Raw genomic sequence first — 17,953 nt, 5'->3', positions numbered from 1 at the left:
GCCAAGAATCTACAAATTGAAACTTGTCCTTGTACTCACTTGAATGCATAGGATATAATGGGGGCCAGCCGGCAGGTGTCCCCTGAAGACACGCAGGAAGCGTGCACGACGCGTTATTAAAGGTGACACGGTGCGCTCGGCTAAGTGAGCACTATTCCCCAAACACACAACTTCCAAGCCTGGGCGAAGTGACAATGAACAAGGAAGACAGTACTAATATAAACACACCAATCCAGAACCAATGAAACAGTTGGCAAGTCAACCTCTTAAAAATAGAAGCCTTAATGCACCCTCATGTATTCAGTGCGGATAAGGCTTGCGACTGAGGTCTACAAAGGCAGCCTTTTCCAGATGAAAAATGCCACAGTGTTCAACTTCTCTCAATACACCACGAAAATATTTTTAATAATGGTTCCTATGGAGTATTCTTCTGTAAATGCCTCTAACATTTGCGGGTTGATAACTTGGTTGCTTTGTTAGGTGTTTTTAAGAGACAGTCATCTTTTTAAAACAACAACACTTTTTTCCATAGATAGCATAAAACAAACTCTTTAGAGTAGGAAGAATGAGAGAACAGTACCAAGTTGGCCTGGAACTACGTCTGGCCCAGAACCTCACAAAAATGGTAAAAATTTCCATTCACACACTGAGCTGCCATTCCCTGAAGAGATACTCTCTTTGCTGGGAAAAAGTTTCTCAGATATTCAAGAGTTTTGTCCAAGATAACCTTACTGATAACCCATCAGCTTCAGGTTTTAGAGGCAAGCCAAGGTAGGAGAAAAGAGGGTATTAAATCTATCGTATCTTTTTAAGTCTGAAGAATACAAAATGAGGACAAATTTATCCTGCAAACATGTGAAAACTGTATTTCATTACACAAGATTTTTGCAGAGACCAAGCCCTTAAGTTATGGAAAGTATTCTAGGGACCCCAGATAGAAACAGCTTTTAACAGTGTGTCCAGAATTACTAAAACAAACACAAAATCTTTAAAAGGTTTTCTTTAAAGATGATCTGAGCTCTTGAGGCAAGATTTAGCTAAAGAAAAAGTAAGATCTTCCTTTTAGCTGAAGTACCTGTTTTGGAGAAACTTTCCATGTATGAGAAACCATTGATATGCTGGTATTCTCTAGTGACCAGCACAGGACTTTTTACATCAGTGTTTAGAAGGCTACTATGGAACTATGAATATAACAGACTAGATCAAATATTTACACAGGGGCCTGGGTGTCTGAAGAACTGAACTGCCTGCTTCCCACTGCTCTTGGCATTCACATTTAGCTTCAATTCCTGCCAGTATGGGTACCTAGTATCAAAAAAATGCTACTTATAGATTTGTACGTCAACAGTTCTTTTTCTACATTCATCTACTTGAAATGGAGGAAGTTTTTGGTTTGGCTATCCAAGCCTTGTTACCTTCAAGTAAGAGAAAACAGCGTATGTTTTCATTAACACCATGTATTACTTTAAATTCCCTCTTTTGTATTGCATAACAGAAAGCACTGTGTTCCCTTGCAGTCTCTACCTATATAAAGCTTACATTGCCAGGAAAGTATTCAACCAACCAAATAATCAGAGGTCATCACAAGAGCAAGTAATCAGCCTGATCTGGGTGGACATGTATGTGTGTGCAGGAAAAATAGACTGGGTGAAAAATTCTACAGGAATTCCACTCCACAAAGAATGTAGTTCTGGGCAGCTTACACTACAGCAAAACCTATTTTCAACATCAAAGCAGTGGAAACACTGAGGAGGGGCAGCTTTCTTGGCAGGTTATAGACATTTTGTATAGGTCCATTAAGATAAGCAAAGATTAGGACTTGCCACCAGGCTAACCCCTATAGAGCAGTTAGAAACAATAGTAAGCTGGTTGTGATTTACTTTTTTACTGGAATTATCGCAATCCACTGACTACAGTCAAAATGCTCAAGCCAAGAACAGCTGCTCACATAGATTTCCTGCTTGCCTGCAAATGCATTTACCTCAAAATCTGTTTTTAAAAGGAAAGTATCTCTAAAGCTATGGAATAAATCTGTTTCGGTGCCAAAGAGCTCAGTATTTCTTTCACAATTGCAACAAGAAAAAGGACTAAAATTCTGAGAAAGCTTTCAAAATTTTTTTTTCTGGGGTAGAGACAAGCTAATCCTGGAGCAATTCAAGAGGCACTCATATTCACTTTTCAAGTGCTTGTGCCCAGGATATTACAGCTTTTTATGTGTAAGAAAGTGTGTCTTCTAAGAAGTAGTCCAGGGCCTGGCTCTAACACATTTCAGGGTACATGGCAATTTCATAGTTGGCCATACAGAAGATGAGCAAGCCAGACATGTAGATTTTGTTTCTGAACACTTCTCGTGTATCCAAGGCAGAATGATGGAATTAGAGGTTTTGCTGAACTTCAACTCATACAAAACCCTTAAGCTCTACAACAACATGGACTGCAGCTGGCCCACTAAATATTTTTCTTCTTTTCTATATTAAAATGGGGATAACAGCAAAACAAAGATGGTCTCTCAATAGTCCGTATTTGTAACGCAGACATGAGGCGTAATGATTTGTTGAGGACAGCAATCTTTGGAGAATACACCTTTACTCTCCAATAGCTTCCACAGATAGGACATGATGCAACCATCTGGTCCTCCAACAACTGCCTTTTGTACATTTTGCAAGGACTCTGGCAAGAGACAGAAGTAAATGTTCCTGCAAATCTACCAGATCTGCTGCTGGTAGCACCACCAATGCTGGAAGGAGGCACAGTATGCTAAGTATTAATACAGCAGACTCGTACTTTGACAGAGACCTGTGCTATGAGTACTGCCAGTGTTCAAAATCTCCTATCAGATCTGTGATAGGACACAGTAAATCCAGGAAAACCTAGCTGGGACTTGGGTTGGGTATCATAAAATTTTAAAAGTGAAGATGATGAACTTAAGCAACAGTGAGAAACCAGATAAACCTATAGGCTCAAGTGGTTTCTCAGCAGAAATGAAGCACATCTGTTCCTACCAAGCTGGAGACCAGAATTTGACCTTTGGAAAAGACATATGAAGGCTTAGATCCCAATATTGTTCCAGCAGCACAACCAGGAGTTGTGAGATAATGATAGAACAGTTTAATATTGGCAGGTTCAAGTTCTAGACAAAGAAAAATGACAAACTAATATAAGTTACAGTAAGCAACCTTACAGCAAGCTCTCTCTCCACACAACTTCAGACCTGCTTCAGAAACTACCAATGCACACAGATAAGCTCAGCCTGCTATGCACTGTGGTTTACTGCTCAACTTCTGCTGAAAAGGGTATCAGCTCTGCAGACACCTTCTGTGCACCTCACACAGGTCACAGGACCTGTGTGAGGTGCATTGCAACATCTACATGCTTAAAACTTCACAGCTCTTTACTGTAAAGTTTTAGAATTTAAATGAAGGCTTGACATAATGTATGCTAAGCAATGCACTTATGTGCTTTTCTTACTCTTTTCTTGCAACTCCTTTTCATAATCTTTCCTCTCCTAGTCAGAATTCCAGCCCACTCCTTCTCAAAGCAGATCACTGCTGTTTTGTCCAGTGTCACTCAGCACTGGAAGAAATTAAAGGCTGGCATGTGACAGCTTTTTTTTTTTTTTTTACTTGACTAAACTATACACATACTTCTTTCTGACATTTAATAAGGAAGAATTATACGAGGTTTCTGAGCTTTTAGATAATCCACTTTTTTTACCAGGCTTTGTTCTAATTTTCATAATTTTATATATCACCTCCAAGATATCTTCAAATGCCCTCTTATAAACATTCTGATATCTCTGATACTGCCTGCACCAAACTAATATCTTTTTCTTTTACTTCAAGATGTGTTTTCATTTCCAAAAGATATTCAGACAAAGTAAGCAGTAATATCCTGCTGTTTAACCTATTTTGTCTCAATTTTTTCAGACATATTCAGTGTTCAGAATAACCATCCTATTTTTACTGGTTTTTAAGAGGAGAATAGCTTCCTGATCTGAAGTAGGAAATCTAATGCCAGTAACCCACTAATAATCCAGAGAGCTAGTATAAGAAATGAAACAGAGCCAGTGTAATTTCAGTCAACAGCAAATGAAGCACACAAAAATATTTTAATTTCTAAAGCTGGAAAACTATTTGATCTAGGAGTAGCTTTCTTAATTCTTTGGTGCACAATATCTTGAGTAAGACTACAAATATAGTAATTCATTGGTCTCCCAAAATAATATGCCCTTTGCATTCGCATCAGTTATAGACAGGTACAAAGTATTTTCCCTTACCTTTCTTCTGTACTGGAAAGATAAAGCACTGCCTCATGATTTCTTGCTGCTGTGCTGAAGCTTACTTACCGCTTCAGAATTATCAATGAAAGGGTCCGTCTCGTCGTAGCCGTAACCTATATCGATCAGATCCTGCAGGCGATCTTTCCGATGTTTGTGGGGCTTGCCACCCTGAAGACAAAGCAAGTGTTACATTACATAGGAAACAAGAAAGCAACGTACTAAAGCCTATAAAACATAAGGCATTGTAGGAATAGTCACTCAAAGAATTAGCAGTTTTGCTTTCTCGAATGTTTCCTTGAAGATGGTCTAGAGGACTAATGAAAATTTTCACACACCAGAATCATCCCTGAAAGGTAGTCACTAGCTACCTTTTTCTGCAAGACCAAGATCTTCCTAACATTTTGTATTTAAAGATGTTTTCCTGTCCTGTGGTCTTAAAGTATAGTGTTTGGACTGCTAATGATAGAAGGGCTGGGATAATCTAGAAAGTGTTAAGTTTTTCAGTATGTTACAGTGTCATTACAAGGGAAAATAACGATAGCCTGGAGTTCATTAAAGTGTTTCCCTACACAAGATGGATTAATTCTCTATAGTACATAAAAAGTTGAGTTTTAAAACATAAAATGTTACTTGAAACATTACTTAAAGCCAGAAGCTGCATCAAAAACTATGGATGGGTTCACTTATCTCCAGGAGACAGTAAAATTAATTTTGATTTGCAAGTATTCTTTTCATGTGGAAATTTCATTGTTAAGTCAAGTAAAGACTCACAGCCAGTTCAAATATTCAGGAAATCTAAACTTAAAGTTACACAAAAATCTTCTCAGGATCTACGGCCTAGTTTTCTAGCTCACATATGTTGTCAAAAATCATCAATAAAAATCTTAAAAGATAAAATTCTTGAAAAAGCACTGCCCTCATTACAATGGTAACTTCCACAAATTCAAGACTTGCTCCTGAAACTTCTCTGCCGGCACCCTACAGCTCTGAGCATTCTTAGAGCAAGTCAGCCTTTCTAGCTGTGACATCCAAGTACAATACTCCACTAGTTACTATGAGAATGCAGAGGCGGTTTCACCCCTGCTCTTTTATGAGAGGTGCAAGCATCTCAACAACTCCATTTTAACAACATTTTGAGAACATGCAAGTTTGTGACCAAGTAAAGCATGTGCTCTTGCAAGCAAACAGGAATCTCTCACATATACTTAAATAAAGAAATGCACTAGTCCTAGGAGAAAAACCTCAAAAGTAACTTCAGCTTTTAACTCACATTTCCAAGCTACATTCCAAGCTAAGCAAAGTATTCCTATCAGTCCTATCATCTCCTACAATCACTCATCTGGAAAAACATCTGAATGACTGCACATTTCCAAAACATGTGGTACTTTTTAAAAAAAAGAAAGTTTGCATGAGATGAATGAGAGATGAAAAATTAAGTTAGAAAAGGCAGCACTTAAGAATTCTGATTCAACTCCTGTGTGAAAGCTTATATAATTCATGATTCTGACTTAGGTGCCAGCAGGCTAAGAATGCTTCAGAAACCATATCTCACCTGTACTGATCTCACTAATGTGCAATGCAATCCATCTCTGTACTACATATATCTTGCTGGTAACCATCGACATTCTTGTTTGCCAGTCTAAAATCTCTTTGCAGCAATGGTTATCCCATGATTCTATGATTTCAGTATAATAAAAGGGCAATATTTTTTTTTTAAATTTCCAATACATTCTGACTGCCTGATAGTCAGAAAATCAGATATGGAACAAAAGTAGCAACCAAAAAAAAAAAAAAAAAAAGTCTTATAATAGTTGAATGAACAAAAGCAGTCTTAAAATAGTACCTGTACTCAGACATATGAAAATATCTAAACCACTGTGTGTATAATTAAGAGATTTTCCTTCAGGCCTGGCTCTAACCAGTTCCGTTTAAGGAACTGTGTTGAGATTTCATATGATCGAGATGTTAAGGATGCCAGAGTGCAGCAGATGAATGAAGGGATTATCTGTGTCAGTGTCCACCATGCAGCACTTCAGGGAAGTTTTATTATTGCAACTTTCCTCCAACCTTTTTGTGCCAGAACATAAGTAGTCACAATACTAGAGCAACATTACGGTGCCTAGCTCCTGAAGCTGCAAATACTATTCAAGTATTCAAAAAAAGCCAAAGATGACTTTAAGATATTAACTGTGTCATTAAACCTTGCGTTTAAACAACCTTTGTCTAACAGGACTAGAAGGTAGGTGGCAAATAAAATGCCAATACCTGAAGAATCTTGAAGAGAAGAATCTATAAACCAGTAAACCTGGTCTTTATGGTGGATAAGTTAATAAAAGCTATAAACAACAGAACCAGCAGGCACAAGAATATACAGAGCAAGAAGAAATGTTGGTAGAAGAAAGTATTTGAAATTGTTTTAAAATGTTCCAAACATCTTTAAAAACAAGAAACTGTCATGAGATAGGGAAGATCCACTTAAACTCATGTCTGATCTACAGCTAGGAAAGAAAAGGTAAGAATAGGTATCGCATTTTGGCAAAGAGTGATCAGCAAAATTATTATGGAATATGCATTCATTCATCTTTAGAAGAAACAGAGCAGGTGAGAGTTGGGGAAGGACAGGGGTCTAAGATGACAATTCACTGAGGAACGTAAAGGAAAAAGAAAACAACTGAAGAATCACTGAAAGACCTTACAGTTGCTCTGAAATTAGTATGATTAATAGGCAGTTAAATTCAGCATCAATAGAGCAAGGTAATCCACATAAAGTACAACCTAAGCAAAAAAAAAAAAAAAAACAAAAAAAAAAAACCAAAAAAAACCAAAAAAACACCATGCTGCAAATTTGTTATGCTGCTCAGGAACCAGTGGAGTTGTTAGGCACAGCTCAGACATTTGCTTAATCAAGAATGGTCAAAAAAAAGAATTGGGAGCTATTAAAAAAAAGGAACTGAGAACCAAACCAGAAGTCATCATTATAACACTAACAAGTCAGGGCATCATACCATTAATAGGCTTTCATTTAAAAAAAACTATTAGAACAAAAAATAGAACAGTAAGCCAACAAATATGTTTAAACATAAAAACCACCACTTCCATACAATAACAATGTTAAAACACTACAGCTGGAGAACTAAAGTGCTGGATTCTGATGATAACGTCAAAATCATATGCAATGTGCAGAAGAACTGGAAGTGTTTCTTTGATTCTTGCAATACAGAAACTATGGAGCACTACAAGAACTCATGATGTTTAAACACTGTGTTTTTATATGACAGTCACCATGATACTCCAGTGCTGGGGAACACAGAAATACGGTAATGATCTGGTAGATTTCTGGCAGAAAGCTTTAAGAAGATTAAACATGTGACCTTTGGCTTTGAGAGAAATTAAGATACAACACAGACTGCCAGACAGGCACAGTGAAGTAATATCAATGAACACTTGCTCTGTTAAACTTTCAAGTATGGGGTTCCACTAGTGTCAGAGACTATGCTACCATCCATTAGATGGATCTTCGTTTTGATCCAAGACAAGCTCTTACATACGTACAATATTGTCCAAAGTTCAGTATCATGTGTTCACAACAGCATTTGATTTTATCTAGAGAGTAACAGCAATCAAAACAATGGGAACCCTTCAGATCAAATTTTTTATGCTGATGTTTAGTATGTGCAGCAACTACAGAAGAGTTCTGAATAATCAAGTAAACAAATGGTACATTATGCATTTTGTTTTACAAAAATACACTTTTTCATAGTCTTTCCTTAGTATCTTATATCAAAGAGTGTACTGATTTGGTTATGAGTACAGAAATTTATCTGAAAAGAAGTAAAAAGTCTTCAAGGCAGACTGCTCTTCATGCATCAAATCTTCCAGAAGTACTGCCACATGTTATAATTAAAACCAATGTTTGAGTATTTTAAACAGATATCTTAGTTAAGTAATACTAATTAAAGGAGGATATAGTACTTCCTGCAAACCTTTTGCAGGAAGAAAAAAAAAACCCTTTATTCTTTTCTCATACAACCACTGATTACAGTTACAGCAAACCACTGTTATGGAGTGTTACAGTGTAACTCCAGCTAAGAAGAGTATCGTGAAGCTGGTCATTCATTGAGGAGAAAGGGTATCTACCACACCAGAGCCCTGCTCCTCTTGAAGCTCTGCAGTGAATGTCTCAACACAAGAGGCAGTAGATGGCTGGATGCTGTCAGAACATGAGCAATTGTACTGGGTCAGTGTTCAGAGATGTGATTCCTCTGAGCACGCATGGCAAATAGAGACTGATGGTTCTTATATTGGAAGAGAAAGGATAGGGAGTTTCTAACACAAGGAATCTTAATCCCTCATCACCCTTCATGCTTAGTGGTTCTAACCTAGTAAATGGTTCTTTATATAAAGACATTCCCTTTCATGGGGTTGAAAGGGACAAAAGGCAAGTCAGAGAATGAAAGGGAAAGAATCAGAAGTGCAAGTAGTAATGAAGATGCAAGTGCACCACAAATTTAGACTGTTGAAATTGGTGATTTTTTGTTACCTACTACTTTCCAATAGTTAAAAGCATCTATTCACCCCTTTCTGCGACCACTGAACATTGAACTGTGGTTTTCTTAAATCTAATAACATGCTTAGTCCATAAATGTACAGGTTCAGCTTTGATGGATGCATAAACATATGTAAAATTAGATTGCTTCCACTACTACTCCCTCCTACATATATTGCTTTACATACTTCCATTGACTTTCATCAACTGTAGTTAAGCAACTTGTTTCAGATATTATAAAATCCTTAACACTTTAATAGCTGAAATGAGTTTTCTAAAATAGTGTTATTGAGACATTTTTTGCTCACATTCAAAAAATTATTTATAATTCAAATTAAAAGCAAACAGCATTTTGGAACAGCCTTCTCAATTCATATAAGAATGATTATTTCCAGTTTAAAGAGTTGATTTCATTATGTATCACAGCTAACATGCCTTGAAATAATATATAGACTGAGCACTTAGAAAAATCTGCCCTTTCCAGAAAAAAAAACCCAACCAAATAAGTCAGACAAAAAAAGATTTTAATATGTATATTAATAGCCAAAGGTACAAATGACTGCTCTTGTTTCCCTTCTTTATTATTGAGGTGTTCTATTAGTAATCCAGAATATCAACTTGCCTCAGCATGATGATGAGCTCTGATTGCCAGCTCAGACTTAATCACCCAACCCTACCCATATGAATTCTTAAAGACCTGTTTGGGTGTGGTTTTTGTCAACATTTTCTGATTTCTACCTTCATTTACTAGTGAAAGGCTCTTTATGTTGCTAGCTAGTGTTGTTCAAGTCACTCACACTACACTTTCAGAAGCCAGTAGAGTATCTTTAGGCAGTTGGCAGCTACCAGACATTCATTGAGCAATGATTTATTATTTAACAAATAACTTCCTATGGAAACATTCCAACTAGTCAGGACATCAAGATTCATCAGTATTTAGCCCAAAGTGAAGACCTGTTGAATAGTGCACCACAGTATTACATAAAATTTTTTTCTTCCAGAACAGCGTAGAGCATGAATATTGACCTGCATCTATTACCAAGATTATTCTTTTCCAAGAATAGCTTCACAAGCTATAACATCTATAGACAAATCTATTTAGCAGACTTGTCTGATAGGCTTGTGGCAGCTTCAGGGTACTTAAATGAAATACTGTGAGACAGTCATCACTGAAACGTACAGAAGTCATTTGACACTACATTAGCAACCCTATTCAGGAAAAAAACATTATCTGTTATCACTATTAAATATTTGTATTTTTAAACAAAGTGCAGTAACTCACATATTTTGCCTCAAACTTCTTGGCAAGCATTTCTACTTCATGTCGCTCACGTTGTTCATCATTATATGGATCCTCTAAATGAACCGATTTCCTCTGAAAAATGCAAAAGTTACACATTCATTCCATAAGAAACACAGAGTGCATCTCAAAACCTATGAAATGTCAAAAAACAATACTCTAATGACTAAATAGTCAGAATTTATACTTCATCTCTAAAAATTACTTTGATCATTGAATTATCATCTAGCTACTTTTCTTCTGATGACAACAAAACCAGAAGAATTAAGATAAATACTCAGAATTGCATTTTCCCAAGCATTCCACAACAACCTCAACTAAAAGTCTAAGCATAAGAGAGAATTATGGCCATTTGAGGTTAGAAAAAACTCTCTCTAATCACAACTCCTTTTCACCTCTGCTTCCACTCACTGACCCCTCTAACAGCTGTTATGATTCTTCTAGATACAACAGACAGGATGTACATGGTGTGTTAACCAGGAAGGAAGCAGCCAGAAGACTAAAAAGCTCAGTAAATGGTAACAATAATTAATAGAAATCTTTTATATAAAGAAAAAAAAATTACAGTGCAAGAGTTAATTTCAGTATTCATAACTATGTTAAGCCACAAAAGAGAATTAATATTCCAGCTATACATACAAGGAGGGAGTAGCCCCTTACTTTTTTGCTGTTTTTTAGAAAAGAGGTTTTCACTGAGATAAAGTCAATGAACAGGGTATACATAGTGCTTTTGTTTTTTTTCAATAAGTGATGGCAGAAAAACAGGGCTGCCCTCCTTCAACCTGGAGTTCACATAAATACATTAATTGCCAGAAGGGGGAAGGTACTAGGATGATAAAATACGGTGGAATGGAATTCCATTTTTTAGCATTTTATGGATGGCAACTAATTTTACTGCACATGGACTACTCACCAATGAATAAATGAAGATTTATGAAAAATAAAAAAAACTAAGTTCAGAAAAGCAAGATCCTGCCTCCATAGTATAAAAAGTCAGTATATTGACTAAATGGTGACCAAACCAGCTCATTAGCATCAAGAGCAATGTAATGAGGAAGGTAAGCTAAGCAAAACTGCAAACACCACATAATTATAATACATTTTCTAGACTGAGTATTTGGAGAAAAAATTAATAGAGGTTATAGTTACTCCTAAAACATAAATTAAAGCCACTTACTTATTTCCTGCAGGCATAATTAAATATAAAATACTGCTCAACTCATGAAACACCATTTTCTCTACTTATAGCTGGGAAAAGGTATTCCTTATCTTCTGCTAGGCATATGTCGCTTTTTTCTAACTGTGAAAGGAGACAAGGTTGAGCCTAAAAATCAATAAAACTTAGTACTTAAGTGTTAACTTGCCTCTCTCCAGCAAACACTCAAAGCTGACTATCAATTTGTTTAGTTAAGCAGTACCTAAAACTCAAATTCAAGCAAATTTTAGTTTTGACTGTTTCTAAGGGACGGATGGCTCTCGAACTAAGACATTACTACTTCAGCACCTTTGAAGCCTGTTTGACAGAAGCCAACTTGAGCTTCTGGCTCATCCACTTTGACTTGGGTTTTATGCACCAAGCCTCAGTCACCCCAAAAGAAATGGGAGCGCACTTTCACTTCCGCCAGCATTTAAGAGGCAAATAAACCCTTCAACTACACACACTTATTACTCACATTCAAAACTTTACATAACTTCTCCCAGAAGATGAACTCTACAAACAACCCTATCAAAGGATGTTGTCTTTATCAAGGCAAAAAAGGACAAGGACAGCATAAGCTTTTAAAATAAACATTTATACTAGCTTCTGATTCAGCACAGGAACCTAAATTTGGAATTAAAAAAAAAAGACAGAAGTTGCACTGCCAAATCAGTTTTGAGATTCTCTATCACTTCATTACTATATTACTACTATTATCATGGCCTATTAAAGCCACATTTGAAGTTATGCCTGTGCATCAGTGCTTGCCTTCCTTTGGAGAACTTTTCTTGGTTGCTACAGTTCCAAGAATACTACAAGACAGACAAGCCCCAGACTTTGTAATGTTAAATTTTAATGGGAAAAGTTATAAAAAAGTTGAGCAACTTCTTATAAGGGAGGTTTTTCAGAAAACCAAATCAATCTTCACCCCTGCAAAAAATCTGCATAGTAAAGTATCTGAACTGTTAATTTTAAACTGAAACATTACTAAAACAACAAATGTTGAAATCTGAAACTCCACTTAAAACCACAAAATTAACTACCAATTAGTTACTACCTACATTGAAAAAGCAAATCTCAAGATTTTAAATCTTCCCTAATATTAGAGCAGCTTTTCCAGGTTTTACCATATAACAAGCAAGAAATTTAACTGACAGGCCAAGTATACATCAGGTTTTAAACATGAGTAAAAGTCCAGAATCACTTTAAATGGATCCTAATTTATGACACTGTTTTACATAGTAAATCAGCTGATTATTCCACAACCCAGTAACAGAAGTGCCATTATGATCCATTCATTTTAATTTGGACTCTATGGAGCTGAAAATATACAAAGTTTCTTACAAAGCATTACTATCACTGTCTCTACCATAAAAGCAGTATCTGAACCCAGTTGTACCAAAATTCCCTAAATCAATGCTCTCCCACCCCCAGAAGACATGGAATTTGCATCAGAACTACATCAGAAAGAGCCCGTTTTCCCTGAGTATGTGATTAAGATATTGGCAACCTTCAGAATAAAAGGCAGTTATGGAACTGCCAAAGGGAAAAGTCAGCCTTCAAGTACTGAATCACTTCTAAACACTAACACAATTTTCACCTTCACGGAACTGCTCAGAAAGATTGCACTTCAGAGAGAAGCATGATTATACTACACTAATTTTGAGGAGTCATAACTGGCACTGTTTGCCCACAACAGCTGTAGGACAGGATGAACAGAAGGAACCTTTTAACTTGCATGACAAGATCTGAGGGATTAAATTCAGTCACTGATTTTTCTGCCTTCCACATTTGAACACAATCCAGTGTGTGTATCTCTCCTACAGCAGAAAAAGTGAGCAGCCCGCTAAGTATAGTTACAGCGCCATCATCGCCTAGAAACACTTTGGTTCAGAAGAAAAGTTTCAACCATATTCAAGTTTGTGCTGGAGACAAAAATTCCATGGCAGTACCATACTGGTATTTGATACTTGCTTTTATCACCAGATCTACCAAAACTTTCTAAGTAGTAGTTACTTACTTGCTCTCTGCCTTTTTCAGTAAGAGACAAGCTTTCTGTAAAACTGTGTACTGGATTAAAGAGAAGCCACAACTATTTAAATCAAGTACAACTTCAGTCAACCAAGAATGAGCAGCTCAAGTGTAACCAGTTTAAGGACACGCGTCTCTCCTTCCTACTTGGAACAGTGGGCCCTGTTGATTGGCTAACGCTGCTTGCTTCCTAAAGTTGTCTGCAGGAGTTTTGTCCTTAAAAAAACAAAGTAATTCAAGTATCAAACACTTTCTGCTTGGGAGGGACAAGCAAAATAAGAACACTTTGTTTTTTTTTTCCTTGAATTAAGTTCTCAACACTTACAGGTGTGGTTACCAATTCAACATTAACTCATTTATCCCTGTCCCCTCCAAGACTACAAAAACTCCTATCCAAGTCTGCTAATGATCACGTACTGCTTCTCGAGGCTTATAGCAGAGCTGGGCTTTCTTTATTTACCTGCACACAGCCTAGGGACAACCCGGAATACAGACCGGCGTGGTCAGTTTCCTCCAGCTGCCGGCAAAGACCTCTCAGGATGGGAGGATGAAACACCTCTCCGGGCAGGGAAGGGGAGCGGCAGGGAGGTGAGCCGGGGTAAACGGGACACAAGACAGTGTAGCTCCTCCGCCTCAGCCTGCACCAAAGGCCAGAAGCCCTTGGCCAGGTCGGGGACAAGTGGGAAGCCTCCCCTTCCCCCCACGGGCACGGGCGCAGCCTCAGCACCAGGAGGAGCCCGCAGCGACGGCAAAGCAGACGGACTTCCCTCCAGGACGCCGCCCCTCCCGCCGTACCGGGACCACCCTCAAGCAGCAAGGGGTAACCGATAACACTATCGGCAAGGCCGGGACCGCCGGCAGCCGAGAGGAGGAGGAGGAAGCGCGGCGGGGCCCGTGCCAGCGGGAAGGGAGGGAAGAAGGGGAAGGGGATGTCCCGTACCCGCGAGTCCCCACACAGCAGCAGCTCCGGGTAGCTGAACTCCACGCAGCCCTCCTCAGTGGGGTCCTTCAGCACCACCTCCAGGCGGACCGTCTGGCGGAGCGGGAGCGCCTCCCGCGGCGGCGGCGGCTCCTGCCGCCCGCTCTGGCGCGGCGGTGGCGGCAGCGGCGGCGGCTCGGGCCGTGGGGGCTCCCGCTGCGGCGGCTGCTCGGGCCGGCCGGGGTCGCGGGGCGGCTCCGGGCGGGCAGCGCTGTCGCTGGGCGGCTCGTGCGGCGGCGGTTCCGGCGGTGGCGCCTCACGGCCCGCTGGAGGTGGCTCCGGGTCGCGGCCCGCCGGCTCTCGCTCCAGCGCCGGGCTCTCGCCCTCGCGGCGCCGCACGGGTGACAGGCTAATGAACGGCACCCGGCGCGGCTCCGCCATCCTCCGCCGCCGCCCCCCCCCCCGCCCGCCGTCTGCCGGCCCCCGCCTCACACGTTCGGTGACACCGCTCTCCGCGCTCCCTCCCACCGGCCCCGGCTCCTCCCTCTCCCTCCTCCCCGCTCCGCCGCCCGGTCGGAGCTACCCCTACGTTCTCCTCGCCGCCCCCGCCATCTTGGCGCCCCCCCACATAAATAGAGCAACCCCGCAGCCCGCGCAGGCGCAGCCGGGCCCGCGTCGCTGCTGTTATTGCTCAGCTTCCCCCGGACGTCAGCGCGGCCGCCACCGCCCACACGCCGCGGGCGCCGGGCCCGCCCCCGGTTGCCGGGGCGATGCACACGCCGGGCCCGCCGCCGCCTGCAGCCGCGGGGGCTGCCAGCGCTCGTCCTCCTGGGGCAGCTCGGGCAGGCTGCGGGGGCCGCGGGCCCGCTGACGGGAAGGTCCGATGAAGTCCCTAGGAGTCGGCGGCTGCGGGTCAGTCACCAGAGAAAAGCCACCCGTGCGGGGAGAGCGGCCGTTCCCAGCCTGAACGGCGCGGACGCACCGTGTCTCGGTAGCATCAGCCCACGCTGAGTGAAACAGCAGAGGATATCGGGGTTTTACAAAACCGTGCCGTATGGCGGGATTGATCGAAGCTTGCTCCTACAGAAGAGCAGCCGCTGCCCGGGGTGCCGGTCTGGCTCGGCGGCAGGGATCTTGTTCAGCGGCCATGCCTGGTCTGTAGGGCACCAGCTCTGGCTGCAGGGAGCAATTGTGGCTTGTTGGGAAAGAGCTGTTCGAGAGAGAGAGGGGACGACGCGAGGAAGGCAGGGTTTGAGCAGCAGCGAGATTCCCTCATGAGCAGGAGCTGCCTGCAAATACTGCAAGTGTTGCAGTCTGTCACCACCTACTTTGACAGACTGATGGCTGGTATTTCCAGATGGAGGTATGCCACCAAGGCAATGTGAAGTTTCAGGAAGCTTATGAACATCATGAGTATTGTATCCTCTAACTTCATTGGAGCAGAGAAAAAGACATTACCATTTCTGGGACATGTTTTAGTCTCGGAAATAGTAGGTAGGAGTGGGTCTATTCTCTTTTTTTTTAAATGTACTCTTGCAAAGCAAGCAATTTACATCTGTTATTTTGCATAATGATAACAGACTATTCCGTGCATCACAGTATTCCACTTTTCAAACTACATCCATTACTGTGCTTGATGTTTTCCTGTAATTGCATAGGAAGCCTTTTGACTTGACTTTTTAATTTCATCGAGACTCCAGAGAAGATCTGTGACTCTAGAACAGTGTTACTGAAAGTTATCACTAACAGGGAATGGAGGGCATCCCAGCATATTGCTTGCAGTGGCAAGTCACTGGAATGACTGGCCCAATCTGAGAAATGTAAACTTTCCTTTTGAGGCTTGAAACTTTGTTGAGCTTTTTTTTTATGGTCTAAGGGACTTGTTTTATCTTGAAGCCTTGCATGTTGTGGTGCGATTAGCAAGCTTAGTAGAGGTGGATGTATTCCTCAAATATGTTTTGGCTTTCAGCATCATAATAACATAATTTGGTAATTGCACTTGTTCTCTGTTGAGAATTTCATACAGCTATCAGCTGATGCACAAAATAGGAATTGTATTTCTGGATTCAAACTGAGTGAACATCCCTAAGCTCCAGACCGGTGGACCCTGCCAGGAAGATTCTGATTCTCATCAAAGTTTCTGTGTCATCTATGCCATTAAATCCTGTGATGGTAAAAAGGGGCCTTTCCTCAGAAAAAGAGCAGTTTAGTGCATCTCAAACAGAAATCTTATGTGGAAATCACAGGCTCTTCTGCAGCTCTACTGAACCTTGTTTTCAATTACCAGATGGGAGACTAGACCTTGAAAGAAGTACAAGAAGAATACAACAGGTAGTTTGTTCACAGATTATACTTGGATATATCCATGGAAAGTGGTAAACTATGTATTTTAAGTATCTAATGTAAAACTCCATTCTGTCTTTCAGTCTCGTAATAAAATAAAGGGGTCTATATTCAGAAGTAATCAATGTAGGGCATGCCAGAGGAAAATTAGTTCTATGAGTATCTGAATCCAATGCTTCATATTGTCTTGTAGTGTAGATATACCTGGAACCACATCTTGGTCAGATTTTTACATGCTTTTAAAGTAGGAAAAAAAAAAAAGCTGGAAAGGAACAATCATCATTCAACTCATGGGAGGGTTACAGAGAAAACCAGAAGTAGTTCTTGGAAATAGTTTCAGGTGACCATTTGTTCTGAGATTGCAGACCTTGATATTAAAAGCAGCCTTTCACATCTAAGGTTACTATGAAATAGTAATTGCTATGCCCCCTCTTCCTTTCTCCTATGAGTTTAATTAGACAAGTAAACCCTCGTATTTCTGTATAATCTAACTTTTAAGCATCTTAGCGTGCACGTAACATTTTTATAAGGCTTAGTATTTGTTTATGCAACTAGACAAACTGCAGTTCTGGATCTCTGCATTTAAAGTGAAGTCACTGAAGACAGTTTGCTCTGAGTACCTGAACTAAATCAAAAAGAACCTTGGCAGCAGATCCAAGCATAGAGTTACTGGAATATGTTAATGTTACATTTGGTCTAAGATACTAGAACGATTTGGAAAAGAAAACAACCAAATTCACTAGATTATAAGCTGTCAAGGAATTTAGTTTTGAATACACCGGAAGAGTTCCAGGCTTGTACAATTTCAAACACTTCAGTAGGAGTTAGATTTGTAATTTATCCACACTATTTATTCTATTTTGCTACCTGTTTTGTTCTTTGTCATTAAGCTCCATCTCAGGTATTGTCTGTACATAGTATAATGTCCTGCCCTTGTCAGTACAACACAAAATTTAACAAGTATCATTTTTAAAAAGTAATTAGAGATGTGCTGCCAGTTATTTTGCTTTCTCTCAGGATATGGCCATGCTAAAATAGTCCAACATTGAATACAGATTCCTTCCCTTTGTATGTTAACTGAAGGACACAGAGAAGCACATTAAAAGTTTTAAAAAATTTAACAACTACACAAAGAGAGTAATTTTTAGGTGGTACTGAAACCGCTTCTTATTTCACTGGTGAAAACCAGTATGAGTAGATCGGACAAAGTGGATGCTTGGAACTACAGATGCTACAGCCACATCAGTGAGTGGCAGATTGTTGACCTGACTTAGTTTCAAATACAGAAAACAGAGACAGACCAGCAAACTGCAGAGGCCTCTGCTTTGGTGCAGGTG

At 40.2% G+C, this 17,953-nt stretch overlaps 1 protein-coding gene across 2 annotated transcripts in view; it reads right to left on the bottom strand.

Annotated features, from left to right (window-relative positions):
- Nucleotides 1–14,743, bottom strand: part of UBN2 (ubinuclein 2) — a 51,645-nt gene extending 36,902 nt beyond the window's left edge. The window contains exons 1-3 of one of the 2 annotated variants that reach the window (XM_053943277.1): nucleotides 14,295–14,743; nucleotides 10,108–10,200; nucleotides 4,346–4,447 (exon numbers count right to left, since the gene is read on the bottom strand). In XM_053943277.1, coding sequence (XP_053799252.1) covers nucleotides 4,346–4,447; nucleotides 10,108–10,200; nucleotides 14,295–14,714 — 615 coding nt within the window. In that variant the 5' untranslated portion in view covers nucleotides 14,715–14,743. Of the gene's footprint in view, nucleotides 1–4,345; nucleotides 4,448–10,107; nucleotides 10,201–11,302; nucleotides 11,384–14,294 lie in introns of those variants that run through there. The other variant, XM_053943278.1, reaches the window with a different exon arrangement.
- Between the last annotated feature and the right edge of the window lie 3,210 nt (nucleotides 14,744–17,953).

Source organism: Vidua chalybeata, chromosome 5, assembly GCF_026979565.1.
Source record: "Vidua chalybeata isolate OUT-0048 chromosome 5, bVidCha1 merged haplotype, whole genome shotgun sequence".
Lineage (NCBI taxonomy): Eukaryota > Metazoa > Chordata > Aves > Passeriformes > Viduidae > Vidua > Vidua chalybeata.
This window is presented reverse-complemented; position numbering and strand designations above follow the sequence as displayed.